The sequence below is a fragment of the Meleagris gallopavo genome, chromosome 5, assembly GCF_905368555.1.
Source record: "Meleagris gallopavo chromosome 5, MGAL_WU_HG_1.1, whole genome shotgun sequence".
Classification (NCBI taxonomy): Eukaryota; Metazoa; Chordata; class Aves; order Galliformes; family Phasianidae; genus Meleagris; species Meleagris gallopavo.
In genome coordinates this window covers 27,659,273-27,675,394 of record NC_139408.1, presented here as the reverse complement: position 1 = coordinate 27,675,394, position 16,122 = coordinate 27,659,273, and the positions used below count along the sequence as shown (strand labels likewise).

General features: G+C 50.4%; 1 protein-coding gene across 1 annotated transcript in view; it reads left to right on the top strand.

Annotated features, from left to right (window-relative positions):
- The first annotated feature begins 10,124 nt into the window (after window positions 1-10,124).
- GALNT16 (polypeptide N-acetylgalactosaminyltransferase 16) overlaps window positions 10,125-16,122 on the top strand; it is a 59,535-nt gene continuing 53,537 nt past the window's right edge. The window contains exon 1 of the mRNA XM_085224957.1: window positions 10,125-10,468. Within this exon, the coding sequence (XP_085081083.1) occupies window positions 10,286-10,468 (183 nt within the window). The 5' untranslated portion in view covers window positions 10,125-10,285. The remainder of the gene's footprint in view (window positions 10,469-16,122) is intronic.

Here is a 16,122-nt window from a genome sequence, read left to right as displayed (position 1 = left end):
GCTTCCCAAGCAGGAAAACAACAGCAGTCCTAAAAGGTGACTTCAGATGAGCAGGCTGGTGCATCTTTGCATGGGGCAATGCTTCAGTAGCTCATGCATGTCCCTAATGGCCTTTCTCATTCCCATGGTCTGTTGCAGGCTTCCCTGCAAAATCCTTCCCCCAGTCTCCAATATCCTTTGGTTCTTGGGGAATAAGGGCCATTTAAAGCACTTTCTCACATTTGTGTTACATTATGTAAGTGATATAAGGGCTTTTCCTCATCCTCGGGTACATTGCTTTGGAGTAAGGGGAGGCATTTTGAGAGAAATGCAAAGAAGACTTATCCCTCTTCCTCTAGGAGTCTTCCAGAGGGACACAGCTTGCCCTTTTTTATCAGCCCAGCAGCAAGACAGTTGTGTTATATGTTCTTATGGGTAGAGTGGGTAACATAAGAGAGACAGTACGGTTAACTTCAGTGGGGGAGAAGCCAAAAAGGGGTGGATGAAACATAATCCCCTGCATTCAAAGCAGGCTGCTCTTCCACTGTGAATGGCAGGTGTAAGCTGTGTAAGCTGCAGGTGACTGTGGGAAGGTAGTTCTGCACCAGGTTGTTGCTGCACTCTCACTGCCCACTTAGCTGCCCCTGTGCTGTTTGTCTTAACTTCACCAATGTGATGCTACCTCACTAGTGCTGGTCGCCAGGAGACAGAGCCAAACCATCTTTCTGTTGTTACTGGTCTTTGCAAGCTATTGGATGAGTTCCATTTCCAAGATGGGGGAAGAAAAGAAGACTGAAAAAAATAAAATAGGGCTAAGGCTTTCACTGTAAAAATAATGATGTCATCTACTAGTAACAAGAAACCATTTCCCGATACAGGAAAACTCCAGCTTCAGATATAAATGATATAAAATATGGCTTCTGTCTTCACTTACAATGGAAATTTTGTGTGGTGATTAGGGAGCAAAAGGGAGAAGACGTTTATGCATCTCAGCACCAGTGGGGCAAGTATGAGAGAAAGGCTGAGGTGAACCTGTAGGCTTAAGGGAAGAGCTGTGTGTCCAGGTCCTTTCCTCCCCAGAAAGCTTTTCTCTAAGGAGCTGTTCTGCACTGTGGGTGCTCTGTGGGGATCTGACATGTATTGGTTTCATACTGATTAGCACCAGGTTCTTTCTGATAGATCACCCTTTGGGAAATGCTGAACGTACTTTGCATCTGTCAGACAATCTGGACATCTGTCAGTTGCTCTCCCCTTTTCCTCTGTTCTCCGGTTCCATCCAGGACATTCAGCTGTAAATAAATGCAGAGGGACTCTGCTGATGGCAAACTGAGAAAACGAGAGTGGGACCTCCTTTAAACGCATTGTGAATAAAAACTCATTATCCTAACTTGTTTAGCAAGGGCTTGGGGAGCCCAAATCTGAGCTCTGTTTGCGTGTGTGGCTTTATGTTGTATTTGTGCTATTTGGATAATGTTTTCCATATGTTTTACAGCATTACACTCTCTTTTTCCCCCTCTGGCTCCCCTGTGATAAATGGCAGCAATACTGGATGTCGTTCAGCTGCATATCTCAAATCGCTCTGCTGATATCTTAAAAGAGTGCCTCTATTTTACACATATTTTCCCTTTAGGAAAAACATCTCCTTCTCACAAGGAAGAAAGTCAGCCCAAGCAATGAGATTAGAACTTGATCCATCCTTACTGAGCCCTGGAAAATGTCAGGCTAGGCTGCATGACTCTTGACAAATTGGTTATGGAGAGGAAAAGCGTCATAAATCAAAGAGACCCGCTTCGTGTCTCTGTGCGTGACAGCCAAAGGTGACGACCACTAGATGGTGCTGAGCATTAGACCCTCGCAGATACCCGAGCAGTTTTGCTCTCTGCAGCGTGAGTGGGCTCTATCTCCATTATCTTCTTGCGTTCCAGTTCTGCTCTGCTTTTTTCGAGGTTTCCAGCTTGCAGGGAGTTCCTTAAGGTGCCCTTGCCCCCAGCAGTGTACGAGTGCTGCAGCAGCTTTGGCCAGAGAAGCCAGGAGGTGCAGTGAGTACTAGTAGAGAGGTGGGAGAGCTGACGCCTCCTACTGTGCTTTAAAAACAACAGCAAAAGTAGATAATCATTTCACTCACTTGAAATAGTCACCTTCAGTCCTTCTGATGCTCATTGCTTCTTGGCACAGGTCGCACTGCTTCCTCCCAGGCGGCTCCCCAGTTGCAAACAATCTGCACTGCCAAATTTGGTGGTGATAAAGCTGAGAATATGTCCTACCTTGCTCCCACCCACACTGTGTGCCCTTCACTCACCCTCTGCCACACCAGCCACGCAGCTCTCCTCTGGGAGAGCTCTAATTAATGTGGTTTTTTTTTGCTCTTAAGAAGCCTCTGTATGTGTATCCTACACCAGAGGGAGGTTTAATGTTGCTGTTGTGCAGCTGCCATCACTGCTGCTGCAGATGTGACCTTGGCATGCACTCTTCCCCTTCACTCCTCGCCCTGTGTTTTAACACCAAGCTTTGCTCCTCCAGACAGATGCTGCCAAAAAAAAAAAAAGAAAAAAAAAAAAGATCTCTGAGCCAAATGAGTTCTTTGAAAAGTGCAGCTTAGTGCCTTTCCAAAAATCCCACTCCCCTGAGAAGAAACTGGACCTTCAGCCATGATGGATTTTCTGATGCTAAGTAAATGCTCATTTTTTAAACCTCAGAACTTTATTTAGGGGGAGAACATGGACTAAGTAACCTCAACAGCCTTACTCTCTTAGAGATCCCCTCTTGTTGGTGTATGGATGTATGTGTATCTTTTTTAACTGGGAAATGAAACATAACTGCTGAGCAAGGAATTGTGCCAGAATAAAGATGGGAAATAGATGCCAGTAAAGCCAGGGTGACATTTACACTTCTGTCCCTCCAGCACTGTGCTTTTACCTTGAAGAAAGAGGAAGCGAGAAGCCTGGCGAACACAACGAAAGGGGATTTCCAAAGCAGTGTGGTGCGTGGTGTGCAAGGCACGCAGGAATGATGCCTCAAACCACCCATGAGGGTGAGGAGAGGGCTGTATGAGTGCTGTGCTGGGTGGAAGCCTGGATCTCGTTGGTTCAGAGTCATTTCTCTGACCATTACAGTCAGTGGTGAGAGCTCAGTTCTCTCTAGACAGTTTGTGTTTCAAGCTTTGTGTTTTCAGGGATGGCAGAAAATTGAGTGCTATTATTTGTTTGAGAGGAGCTGGGGAGAGGTGTACTTTTTAGCAAGGCTCCTATCACTGAGAAACATAGCCAAACTCCTGGCAGATCTGAGATGAATGGTTTTGGCAAAAGGATGTGAATGCATCTTCAGAGTTACAGGAGCAACCCACGTTGATATTTAATACAGAATCCTGCTTTTCTGCTCCAGCATGCTTCTCTGTCCTTCTTCCTATGTTTGCTGGTTAATTGTGGTGATAACGGCATACAAAGGCATTGGGAAATGGTGTCAGAGAGCTGTGATCTCAATTCCCAATTACAGTGTGTAGTAGAGGGATAGGAGCTCCCTCTCCATGTGTGCACTGGCCTTGCTGCCCTGTGGAAATGATGTAAAGGGGACACAGAAGTAATCCAGGGTCCTTACTGCCTCTGCTGAAACTGTGCTTAGGTCTTGTTTACATGCTGCTAATTATTATTTTGATTGGGGGTGGATTTTTTGATAGACTTTTTGTTTGCTTATCTAACTAGAATGTGATTTGATGCTGTTGCAGTGTCGGGGGTGGTACAGAGGTTGTTATGTGGTTATAGCTCATTCCCCTGGCACTGCAGTGCTGTAAACACCTCAGATCCAGCAGCTGTGTCCATCCTGAGGGAGTTGTACTGCTTTAATGCTGTCAGTATATTAAAGCAGTGTTGCTTGTGTATCAACAGGCTCCTCTTTCTGTCAGCAGTGAAAACATGCAGTAAGTAAATACGTTTATTTTCTGAAAACGGGGAATAAAAGGCATTAAATCTAAATCCGTGCCATGGATTCTTGGCTGGATGCAGTTATGCACTGCCAGCAGCCTGGAGCCTTGCAGTACCCAGCAGCCTCAGACACAGGAACCTGCAGAGGAACCGGGTGCTGGAATGCCACCATGCCAGGGTGGGCCATCTGCCAAGGAGCCAAGGAGCAGGAGAGCAGTCCTTGGGACTGAGCTCCTCCTCCTCCTCTTTGTGGTCATCACTGTCCTCGCGGTTCAGCCTTTTGCTCCTGCTCCCTCCGGCTTGCCTGTCACGGAGACCCTAAGCACATGCTATCAATATAAGAAATGCTTTGTTGCTCCTTCATATAGCTCCCGTGGGAATACTGGTCCTGCAGAGTGTCACAAGGCTCTTTTCTGAAAGCTAGGATCCTCAGAAAGCAGCTGGGAGTTTCTGAGAAGCAGAACAGATCTCCTTTCCCACTCACTGGAAATATCCATTTTTCATTTTTTTTCTTCATATTTTTCCATGTCTCCTCTCTGATAAACGTTGTTATTGATATCCTCTAAGAAGGAGAAGCAGGTTTTCCCTTGCTAGCATCAGAAGGGCTCGCTTAGTCTCAGGTCATTCCCTGAAAATTGTTAGCTGCAGTGTGTTCTGCCCCAGCTGGGAGAGATGAAACATGAGTGAGAAGAAATAGCCCTCTTCAGAGCAGAATTCAGTGAAATCAGATCTCTCTTTTCTGCAACAAATCAAAGCCGAAGTTTGGTCTATCTCCAAACACTGGAAGAATAAGGAATGTCCTGAGGGGTGACGCAGAGAGGAGGGACAGCTGGAAAACCTGCATGTGGGAATTGAATTTTAAAGTTAAGCTTCAAAGACCTCTTTCAGGGATGGAGTGAAGGTAGCATCAAGGGGATTGGAGCTGGGAAAGTGGAACCAACACCACCACCACCACGGTCTGAGCAGCTGCCCGTCTCCAGACAGAACAAGCCCCAGTGCAGGGAATTGCACAGCAGGCTTTGGAGATGGATGTGGATGTGATGCCGGGAGAGTATAAAGTAAAAGATAAACCAGATGAAATATGCTGACCTAGGTCATCTTTGTGGAGATGCATCAGTCTCTGAGGGCTGGAAACCCATCAAAGTGAATCCATCCTTCCAGCTCAGCAGAGCCCAAACACCTCTACAAGACACCTGTCCTCAGCCACAGCTGCTTCCCAAAGACAACCTGGTGTCCCCTCCCCTTCTCTGTTTGCACTCCCCAGTGTGCTCTTGGAGCTTTGCCTTCCTTCTGCTGTGTTTCCTTTGTGTTCCTGGTACCAGCCTTTTCACAGAATCATTAAGGTTGGAAAAGACCTGTACAATTTTCTAGTCAGCCATCCCCACCTTGCCACTAAGCACGTCCCTCAGTGCCACATCTACATGTTTCTTGAACACCTCCAGGGACGGTGACTCCCCCACCTCCCAGGACAGCCTGTGACAGTGTATTACCACTCTTTCTGGGAAGAAATTCTTCCTAATAGCCATCCTGAACTTCCCCTGGCTCAATGTAACGTTGTTACCTCTCGTCCAGTTACCTGGGAGAAGAGATTGACCTGTTTTCAGACAGTTGTAGCTCCCTGCAGCCTTCGTCCCTGCACAGAGGTGCTGAGGGGTGAGCTCCTCCCATCCATGGAGGAAAGGGATCGGGGCTGCTGGGCAAGGAATGGTGCACGAGAGCTGTGTGTGGCTGAGGTGCTGTGATGGTGGAGTCTGAGCTTGAAGCAGTAAGAACAAAGCTATGGAGCGTTAAAGGTTGGTGTCACACTGATGGATGGCAGTGTGCTTCCTGAGAGGCTGAGGCTGCACAAAGCTCTGCACGGAGCTATGAAACCCAGGACTGGAGGCTACTGATATGGCTGCTTCTGTCTGTGTGGGCTTCACTGCGAAGAAATAACATATTAGTGTTCTTTAGTGTTCCATTAAGCAGCGTGATTATGACTGTCACGTACAACATCTTTCATCTTCTTTCTGTGGAGAAAAGTGCATTGCAGCAGGCACATTTGTAGAGGAATTGCACGCACAAGCCATTATACATATTTGCTGGAGATGGCACATTCCTTTAATCTTGCTCTGACCTTCAAACAGAAATGGTCAGGCTCGTGCTGGTTCTGAGCTCCTGTGGGAGAGGTCTCCTTGTCCTCAGCCAGCAGTAGAAGATGCAGTCAGTGACTGCTGGAAGTTCCAATTAGTCTGAAAAACAGGTCTGAGTGTATGAAATGCATTTGTACGAGTGATGATGCATCTCTGCATCTGAAAAAGCTGAGCGTCTCTGCAGACACGCAGGCTCTCAGATGAAATAGTATCACTTCTGTATGTGGTGGCTTTAGCAGTTCCCCCATTTCTCACTCTCTTTCTGGCTGCTGTGTTCCCACAGTGGCAGCTCCCTGTTGCCAACCCTCACGTTCAGGTTCAGGAGGTAATTACGAGAAAAACAAGGGGTCATTTTTCTTAAATGCAGAGTTTCTTTCTGCTGCCAACAGATGCAGAAGGTTATAGACTGCGGGTCCATTAACAGATCCCATAGGGAGTAGCAGGTAGAAATGCTTCTATTTCCAGCAGCCCTTTGGAATGTTTTTTTAATAGATACTCCCTAATGTCAGGTGCGCTCTCTATGGCGCTGTCTCCTCAGACACCAGCACTTGGAGAGCTTCAGAGGAAGTCTCTGCCCCCAGGTTTGCACCTCCAGATCTCACTTTGCTCTCTGTGGGACCTGATCTGAAACTCAAGGAGCCCCATCTGCCTGCCCCAGGACTCAGAAAGGGCCAGCAATGTGGAGATACCAAGTAGAGATGATGACACGGAGTTGTTTCCGTGGAAGCTCTAGAAGGAGATAGCGGCGTGTGTATGGAAGATCAGGACAACTTAGATCACTATTTAATGCAATGGAAAGGAACACTGCCAGATTCAGGTTGTGGTTTTTAGTCTCTAGTCAGAAACAGTGCCAACTGACAGTTGCCTGCCTGACAGCTCAGGGAGCTGGAAAGCACAAGTACCTAGGATTTCTCTGCTTTTTTCCAGCCTAACATGATGGACAATTGCTCCTGATGTCCTTTGGATTCCACCATTTCTCTTGGCTTCTCCAGTTCCCCCCAGGACATGATCTGGACCCTGGCTGGACGTGGAGGCAGTCTGGCGCACTTCGGTGCCTCTTGGGCTTCCAGGTTAATGGCTCTCATTCCTGGCCCCTCCTCAGCCTGGGCTTTCTCATGCTCAGTGCCAGGACTGAAATGTTTTGAAAAGTTTCCTGTTAATTGTACAGGTTATTTTGAGTGATGGAGCTTCAAAAATAAGTACGTTGCTGTGGCTCTAAGGAAAACTAAGCATATTTCAGTGCACTTGACTTGAACCCAGTTTGCTCCCTCTCTTGAGGGATACGTGAGAAACTGGGTAGGACATTTTTCATGGGTTACTTCCCAGACTGCAGTGTTTTTGTCTGGAATTCCTCTGTAGTGAGAGACAGGAACTTCATCACTTTGCCAGATGAGCACTGCAAGCTGCTAAAAGGGCTGTTATGAGCACCAACCTGATAGTTATATTGAGCCTCAAAAGCTTAGAATTTCTATGAGGATTAAATTGCTGTTCAGGTCACAGTACAGAGCTGCCAGTAAAGGAGAGCAAATAGTCATCAGATTGTAATAAAAGGATTTCATTGCTAATTGATTCTGAGCACAATAAAAGAGTTACGTGCTTTACCATAAAGGTGGGAAATAAATCCCCGTCCTAGAAAAAATTCAGATACATCAAGTAAGAGAAGCACGTGGCCAGGGATGATGATGATGAAAACAGTAGAAGGGAGAATGAAAGCTTAGGTCATTTGTAAAGCTGGTCAGGCCGATTGTTAGTAGGCCTTCTAGTTTAATCATTTGGATTAATATATAACTATTTCTACTTAAATATTTATTCTTTTTCACGGTAGAGATCTCACTATGTGCGTATGACTCTATGGCATTTTCTGTGCCTCATTCTGCCCTGACTCTGCTAAAGCAGCCTTGAGGAATGGCAGTGAAGGTAACACCACTGTGTCCTCCGAGGCTGTGCCCAGCCCTGCAGCTGTGCAGCTCCTGCAGTCAGTTACGGCTCAGAGAGGGTTAACAGCACCTCCTCCCCAGGGGGTGTCCTGAGTCCCAGGTCACCCTCTCTGAAGACTTGCCGGCCTCCTTCAGACTGCCAGAGGAGATGCTCTGGCCAAGGTTAGCCTTCAGCAGATGCTTCTCTTGATAAGCACAAGTATGTTGTAGAACAGTTAATTACATCTTATTGAGAATCCTTCTGCTCTCATTTTCATTAACAAAAAGGTTCATGAAGATAACTAAGGTCACAGTGTCCTTATATAGCACTTAAAAGAATGTTTACCAGTACAGTTTAATACAAATCCCAGTTCCCAGCTGTGTGCTCTTTGCCTTCACTTTGCCCTGGGTCATTGCCCTCTGCTACCATGCTACTTGGATATCGGCCAGTAACCAAAGGCCAGGAGGCATTTCTATCCTTCACTGGCATGTGTGCCATCCTAGGCAGCACATCTTCTGTTAAAGGCAGGAATCATCCACCCCCCGTGCCACTTCTGACCAGGCAGCAGAATAAATTAAGGCTGGAGCCACTCCTGGGGGCACAGTTTGTCTGAGCCGTTCATAGTGCCTGTGGAGATGAGTGGCTGCAGGCCACAGTTAAAATGAGCTGTCAGACCTCACGTACGCCTTATGTGTTTGTGGTGGTGGCTGAGGCCAAGGATGTGCAGGGTGACAGGTGATGAGAGGCACAGTAACAAGGGTTGCCAGAAACCCACACTCTGACCAGCATGAGAAAGCTCTTTCAGATGAGGAGAGTGTTTGGGGCGGTTTAGGAATTTGGCGAGCTCAGCTGAGTAATGCAGAGGACATTTTTGTCCTCCGAAGCCATGCAGTGCTGGATGGTGGCACAGACATTGCTGCCTCGGCTCTGCAGTGGGGCTGACATGTCTGAAGGTTCATGGAGGAACGGTGTGGGTCTGGGTAAAGAGCATATGAGGTGCTGTGCTCAGACCGCCAGAGCTGCCATTCATTCACTATGGGGGAAAGATTCTGAGGCTCTTTGTGCCCAGTGGGATGAACAACACCTCTCTTCTCAATTTTCCAGGAGTTTCCTGGGCTGGTCATGGCTGAGCTCAGAGTCCTTCAGAAGGTGAATCGCTTTGATTCATTTCTATCCCGTAACTGACCTGGAAGCACTGCCCCTGCTCAGAGGGGGCGGAAGCTTCACCAGGGAGAGTGTGTCCAGCCCAGGGAGGGTCCGGTGGGGGAGGAAGGAGCCGTCGATGGCAGCAAGCTCAGAGACAGATGTTTTGCCTTATTCTCCCTGTTAGAACGCTTTGCCCATGCAGAAGGATCTCACTAGGATCAGCCTGGTGAGAAACCCCTGAGCTGGGGCCGGTTTTCACCCATATGGCATAGCAGGATCTGCTGCAGAGGCTTTTCTTAGAAAGTTCTGCTGCCGGGTTGGGGCAGGGTGGGAAGATGGAGCCTCTGCCCGGCGAGGGTGCGGCTGCGCTCCTCAGCGCGGAGGGACCCGCTCAGGCCCCCGAGCCCCTGCGATGGGTTTTCTTAATACACTCTTAGTTAAACTCTGGGTATCTTTCTTTAAACCGTTTCTGGTGTCCAGACAGACCTTACGTTCACGTTTCAAACAAACGTGGATGTGTCATCCCACAGCCGCCTCGGTCAGAAACTAAGGCTGAACATTCCAGCACGGAGTAACAACCGAACCCGGCAGCGGCGGTGGCGGTGATGGCACCGCGCCTCAATTGCGTGAGTTTCGCACAATCTTGATTTGTTTCATCGATTATAATTATGTTTCTCAGGTCACCTGTGTCAGAAAACGGGCGTTTATTGAAATTAGCCGACGCTTTTGAGAAAGTCAGCAGCGCAACGTTACCGCTGTCGATGTTCATCGTACGCCTGCGTCAGAGGCGGCACCGAGATCTCGCCGGGCTGCTGCGGGCACTGCCGCCTCCGCTATCTGCGGGCGGCGTCGCCGCTTACAGCGCGGCCACGGTCGGGGCGGGGACCCGGTTAGGTAAAACGTCGGCCGGGGGCTTTCTCCCGCTCCAGGCGCGGCTGAGTGACCGCACTGCCCCTCGCAGGGCACCGGCAACACCGCCGAGGAACCGCGCGCCTCTCGCACTACTCGGCGCGGCAGGACCCGCGCGGGGCGGGGCGGGGCGGGCACGGGAGGGCGGGGCGCGGCGTTAGGACCCGGCGGGCCGGGGCGGCTCCATCGCAGCGCACGGGGGAGCTCCGCGCCGCCGCCTTCCTCCGCCCGCAGCCGCCCTTACTCGGCGCGGCGGTGCAGCCCGGCTCCCGCGGGGCGCTCGGCATGAGGAGGATCAGGGCCAATGCCATCGCCATCCTGACGGCCGCCTGGATCCTGGGCACTTTCTACTACTTATGGCAGGACGGCAAGCCGCGCTCGGCGGCCGCCGGCGGTAGCGGCCGCGGAGGGCAGCGGGCTGCGGGGCGGCCGGAGGCGCGGCGGGAGGAGAGCGCCGTGCCCCTCGGAGTGAGTGACCGAGCGGGGCGGGCGGAGTTGGGGCTCTTCGGGTTGATTCCGGCTTCCTCGCCGTAACCATGGCAGCGGGGAGCGGGACGGGAGGCTTCGGGGAGCGGAGCGGTGCTCGCGGAGGGGCGCGGGCTGAACCGTCGGCTGGGGCGGCCGGGAGCTCCGGGTTCGCTTTGCCCCGGGGCAGAAGCGGCCCGGCAGAGCCGTTCCCGGCCGATGCGGAAACTCCTAAGTCTCCCCGAGCCGAGGCTCCTGGCTCAGCGAGGGTGTTACTGTCGCGCGTCGCAGCCCGGAGCAGCCGTGCGGATGCTCCCGATGCCCCCAGCTCCCTGCAGGCCCGCCGCGAGCAGAGCGCTGTCCCGCTGCCGGGCGCTGCCCTTAGCCCCGCTCTTCTGGAGCTCGCTCTGGCACTTTTATTTCTTCGCTTCCCCGCCTAGCCTTCTGTTGTTTGTTTTTTTTTTTTGTTGCGCTTGCTCTACTCGTTCTCTCGGGGCTGAGGTGTGTCACGGAGCCGCGTGCCCTCCCGCCCCGTGGGGAGGACGCGGTGCCGTGTTGGATGCCGCGCTGCCCGGGGCAGCAAAGCTCCGCGTCCCATCCTGCATCCCGGCTGGGCCCGCTCTGGAACCGCTTAACGGAGAGAAATTCTCTTCCTTTGCCTCCTGGCCCGACTTGTAGCCGGGTGTCCGCGAGGCGCTCGCAGACAGAGGCTGTGCTATGGGGCCCTTTCCTGCCGTGCCCGACAGCTGCATCTGTCTGCTTGCACTGAGGGGTGGCCGCGCGGTCCCGCGATGTCTGAGCTTCTCTCTCGTGCGCTGTGGCAGCGCTGGCCAGGGGGGCTGGCATCCCCAGCAAAACCCCGAAGCACCGGGACAGGTTCCGCCTGCCGTACAAGGCGGCACTGGGTGCCCGTCCCTCCCCCATCAGCCGGGGCTGCTGCTCTGCCCTCTGCCCCTATCCAGCCCGGGAACGTGCCGCTCCCAACGGCTGTCCTGTGCGAGGCCCTCGGCCCCGGGGTAGCCAAGCGACTTGAGCTAATCGACGATGTCAGCGTTGTGTAAGAGAAGCGCGTGCATCCCTTGCGTGCTGCTCGGTCCCTTGGCCTTCCACAGCCTTCGGCTGGCTCCCAATCTCCTCCTCTCCCTGCGAGCGATGATCTGGAGCCCAGGTCTGGACTCACTGCGGGTAGGGCTGACTCATGTGACTTATGGCTCTCTGGAAAATTATTTCGGCAATTTTCTGCAATTGGCTGCTTCTCTTCCTGGGGGAAAAAATTAATCACGTCTCTTGGATGAGCGAGCCCATGAGTTCTACTCTTGTGTCTGTACCATGGCATTTCAGATCCTGGGCAAATTACAGTGAATTGCACAGTTTTAAAAAGCTGAAGTACTTTCTGGGCTTGACGTGAAATGCGGATCTCTTAATTATTCTCTACTGATGCGAAGAATAAAGTATCACTTCAGGCCCTGCAGTGCTTCTCCATGGGATCTCGGCTATGGCAGTGGGCGAGCACCCTGGGAAGGGATCGCTGTGTGACTGCTTCCCTGGGGATGTCACTGCTGGAGTAATGCTCAGTGACAGTTTGGCAGCCTCATATTTTATTTATGATGTTTATCTCCGAAATGCAGGAATGCCATTTGCCTAAACAGCAGAAAACAATTGTATTTAACTTGTTCCTTTGGGCCTGTGTAGGGCATTAAAAAGTGAAATAAAATAGATGGTTTGCAACAATACTGTTAATATAATCAGTACAGGGGTACTGAGCCTCAGCACCTGTCGGAGCAGATCTAAGCAAAGCTGTGCCTGTCCCACCCATTCTGTGTTTGGATGGTCCAAGTGTGGCCTTGGGGTGTCCAGCTGCTATGCTGTGCCTGCTAGGTGAGCACTTGCAGTCTTTCAGACTGTGCTGGCTGAGTAACCTTGGGAAGGGCAGGAAAATTAGTGCTCCTTCAGAACTGGCTGTGGTCAGCACAGAGGGTCCGCTGGGAGGGGAGGAGGTGCTCAGAGGAATATCTTGCCTCAGAGGGTTTCCCCAGCATGTATCAAAAGCTGCTTTTGGCAGCGTGTGAAAGAGATGCAAGGACAGACCTGCTGGCTCATGTTGGAACAGGTACACATCCCAGGCTGCGATGCCGCGTGGGCCAAGAGGAGGTAGTTCAAGTGGCAATGAACAGCACTATCCTTGCAGTGCAGGACATGGATTGAGTCACATCGGCTAGTAGAGGAAACATCTGCCGATCACCTTGTATCACTTAGCTTCTAGCATTATTAAAAGTGCTAATTGTAAATTATTCTTCAATTTTTGGAGGCTCAAAGCCTCACTTTCAGTACAGGTGTGCTGGAGTTGAAGGGATACCTGGTGTGAAGAAGGAAATGACTGTGCCTGGCAGAGTGAATGGCATGCAGGCTGTGTGATGTTCTCTCTGCAGCTATTTAGCTGCTGGGCTGCGCAGCTCTGTTTTGTGGTGAGCATTGCTCTGCCCTGCTGCCCCCTGCACCCCAGGGTTTGTAGCACATTGGTTTCAGTGTGGCAGTGCCCCTACACAGAGCCCTCTTGCTGCTGGTAGCCTGGGGCAGCTGGCTCACCAGCTGTCACTCTCCCGTGGGAAGATTGGTAGGGATGCTTTTCTGTAGGGACATCACCAGAGGCGTGGGATGTGTGTGCAGCTGAGACCTTTCCATCTTGGTGTCCTAGATAACAGGGATTTAGTCCTCCCAACCTGTCACAGCCTGTCTCATTTTTTCTCTTCTTTCTTTTTAGTTGGAGGATTATAACTGTGGCATTGAGTTTAAAGAGGATCAGAATGCCCTATGTCTGCCTTCTGCTTCTGCCTCATCTCTCCAAACGTGCATCCTAACAAAGGGCTGGGGATGGATTAACAGACGTTAGCATTGCTACAAGCACTGAAGAATGGTTAGAGAGCTCTCTCTTAGCTCTCGTGCCCCCATCCCAGTGGGATCTGCAGGGGTTGCTCTAGGACCTGCTTGGCTGTGTCAGCTCCCTGGCGCTGTGTCCGTGCTTCATGTGTGGAGGATTAGGAGCTCCCAGGGGGTGGCTCGCAGGACCAGCAGCTGTAGGGCAAATAGTGCCATTGCTGCTCTTCTGTGCCTCCAGTGCCCTGAGACTCTTGTAAGGCGTTATTTGAGTTCGTGAGTGTACCAGAGGCACTCGCTGCTGCTCTGTGTTGCGTGTTCAGAAAACACGATACGCAGATGTGCCTGGTTCCTTCAGCTGCACTTCAGCAGAATCTAAAGCTGTAACATCTGAATTGTAAATGAAACAGTGCTAGTGAGCAGACGTGCAGGGTGACTGTTTGAACTCCAGTGTTTATGTAGCAGTGAATCTGAGAAACCAGGAAATAATGCAGCACACAGCATTTGTTAAATGTCCAAGAATTTGCTCAACCGAGTCTTGTGACACATTCATTAAGAGTAAGTAAGCTTCGGGGATCCGCCTTCCATCATTAATCTTTTTGTCTCGCTTTCCACTACCATGGTTATGACTCCAGCAGAAACACACCTCCTGCTGCTATATTTAACTTGCCAGCCCTGTGTGAAGCATTAATTGTGGTTGTCACTGCTCCGTGGCAAGGACTGTCAGCAAGCATGTTGCCAGAAGGTTGTGTTGAATCATTAGAGGGAATTGTTAGCTTTCCAGTTTTGAATCTGAATGGAAGATGCTTCTGTTAGATCAGGACTTGCTGTTAGTCATCAGTATTTTTCTTCCCAAGGTAAATTCCCATGTCATTTTCAGCAGGAGTATCTGATGCAGCTACTTTGAGATGGATTTCAGTTGCTGCATCTCAACTGGTGACCTCTAGGAGCCACGTGGGCTCAGCACCTTGCAGTGAGGGATCACACCTGCTGTGGGGCAGGTCAGGGTGGGACTGCTCAGCATGGGATGGGGAAGACTCTCTCAGGTCAGAGATAAGAGACTTGGAGATAAGCTTAACTGATGTGGAGTTGAGGTGAAGCCTCAGTCTTTGCTGATCGAATAGGAAAAAAGATTACATTCATTATTCAAATCTGCATGCCTCTGGTAATTAACTCCAGTTTAAATACTAGTGAAGTCGAGACATGGTTAAGTGGTATGGCAGTGGTGGGTTGGTGGTTGGACTACACAGTCATAGTGGTCTTTTCCAACCTTAATGGTTCTGTGATTCTGTTATCTGTGCCTTGTCAGGGCTGTGGCAGATTGGTGGAAATAAATTCCGCCCATGATAGGGGGTGGCTCAGGGATGTTCTACTCCCTGAATTATTCCATGTGCCAACTCAGGTTACGCTTCTCTCTGCTGTTCATCTGAGGGAAGGAGCATTTGAGAATAAGCTGCTAAAGTGGGGAGACAAGCTGGAAAGCTTAGAAATAGTTCCTCTGTGTGACAATGTTAATCATTAAACTGTGTGCCGGCCGAGTTTGCCCTGCATGCTGGCTGCTGGCACAGGGCTCAGGGGCTACCTCAGCTGTTTGAGGCTCCTACCACACTCCCAGTTCCACCTTCAGAAAGTTAAGTTCTGTGCTTTGCCCTCATAAAGTGAGGCTTTTCATCTTTTGTTGATCTTAATGTAAAGTGACATCCGTAACCAGTGCCTCAGACCAGTGGCTCATTGCAGAAAAAGTGCATTCATCTGGGAACGTGCTCCTGGCACTTGTGGTTCTTGTTTTTTGCTGTACCAATGAGTTCTTTAAGCAGATCGATAACAGCACTGTGAATCCTGCATGCTTACTCCTGTCTGGTGACACAAGGCACAAGGTATAATGGGCAGCCCCTTGTGACTGGGCATATAGCTTTTTGCCACAAGTTATTCACAGCCAAATGCAAACTGCAGCGTTCATTTTTATGAGAGCAGAATTTTGCAGGTGTGGGTTCAGCTGGTTGTTGTTACTTCCCCTGGAGCAGTATATCTGCTCCTGCCCCTCAGCTTTTGTCAGGAGGGCTTTGTAACTAATGTAGACTGGGCAGCATGGGCAAAGTCTGCTGGGTGATTAGAAGTCGGAGATGGGTGAACAGGCACTTTCCCCTGTGGTGCCGGTGAGTAATGCTGGCAGTTCAGGCCCCGAGCTTGTGCTGTGCTGTGAGCTGGATGACCTGCTCACTGTGGCAGCAGCAAGGTGCCACCCCGTGAGGGCTGCTTATAGCTGCCAGCAGCTTTGTATGCAGTGTTTAGGAGAAACCAATTCAGCTCTCAGCACCTGTAGTTTATATGCTGCAAACTTCAACCGAGAGTCTTCAGTTGCTGGGGGAAAAAAGAGAGGATGGCAGCAGTCTAGTCTCTGGAATCTTTTCACAGGGTTTGACCATGTAACATGCTTTTGCAACGTTCCGGTGTTTGTACAGAGCCAGATTGAATGCTGTGAAACCTAAAGATGCTGGGATCATAGAGCAGGGTTCAAGATAATTGGGCTGGAGCTGGCTGCTTTTGCCGTAGGAGCCACATTCCCTCATTGAAAGATGTGAGATTTAGGAGGAGAGGACTGCTGCCTGCTCCTTCACAGCTAACCCAACAGGCTGCCCTCAGTCAGGCAAAGGAAGCGTGGTCAGCGGAGCCCTTCCTGTTGTGTTAAATGACTAAGAGACCCGACTGTATGTCATGGCCTAATTGTAATGGTAATATTGCAGAGAGTAGTGGGTAGAGGATGATTTTTCTTGAATATTTTC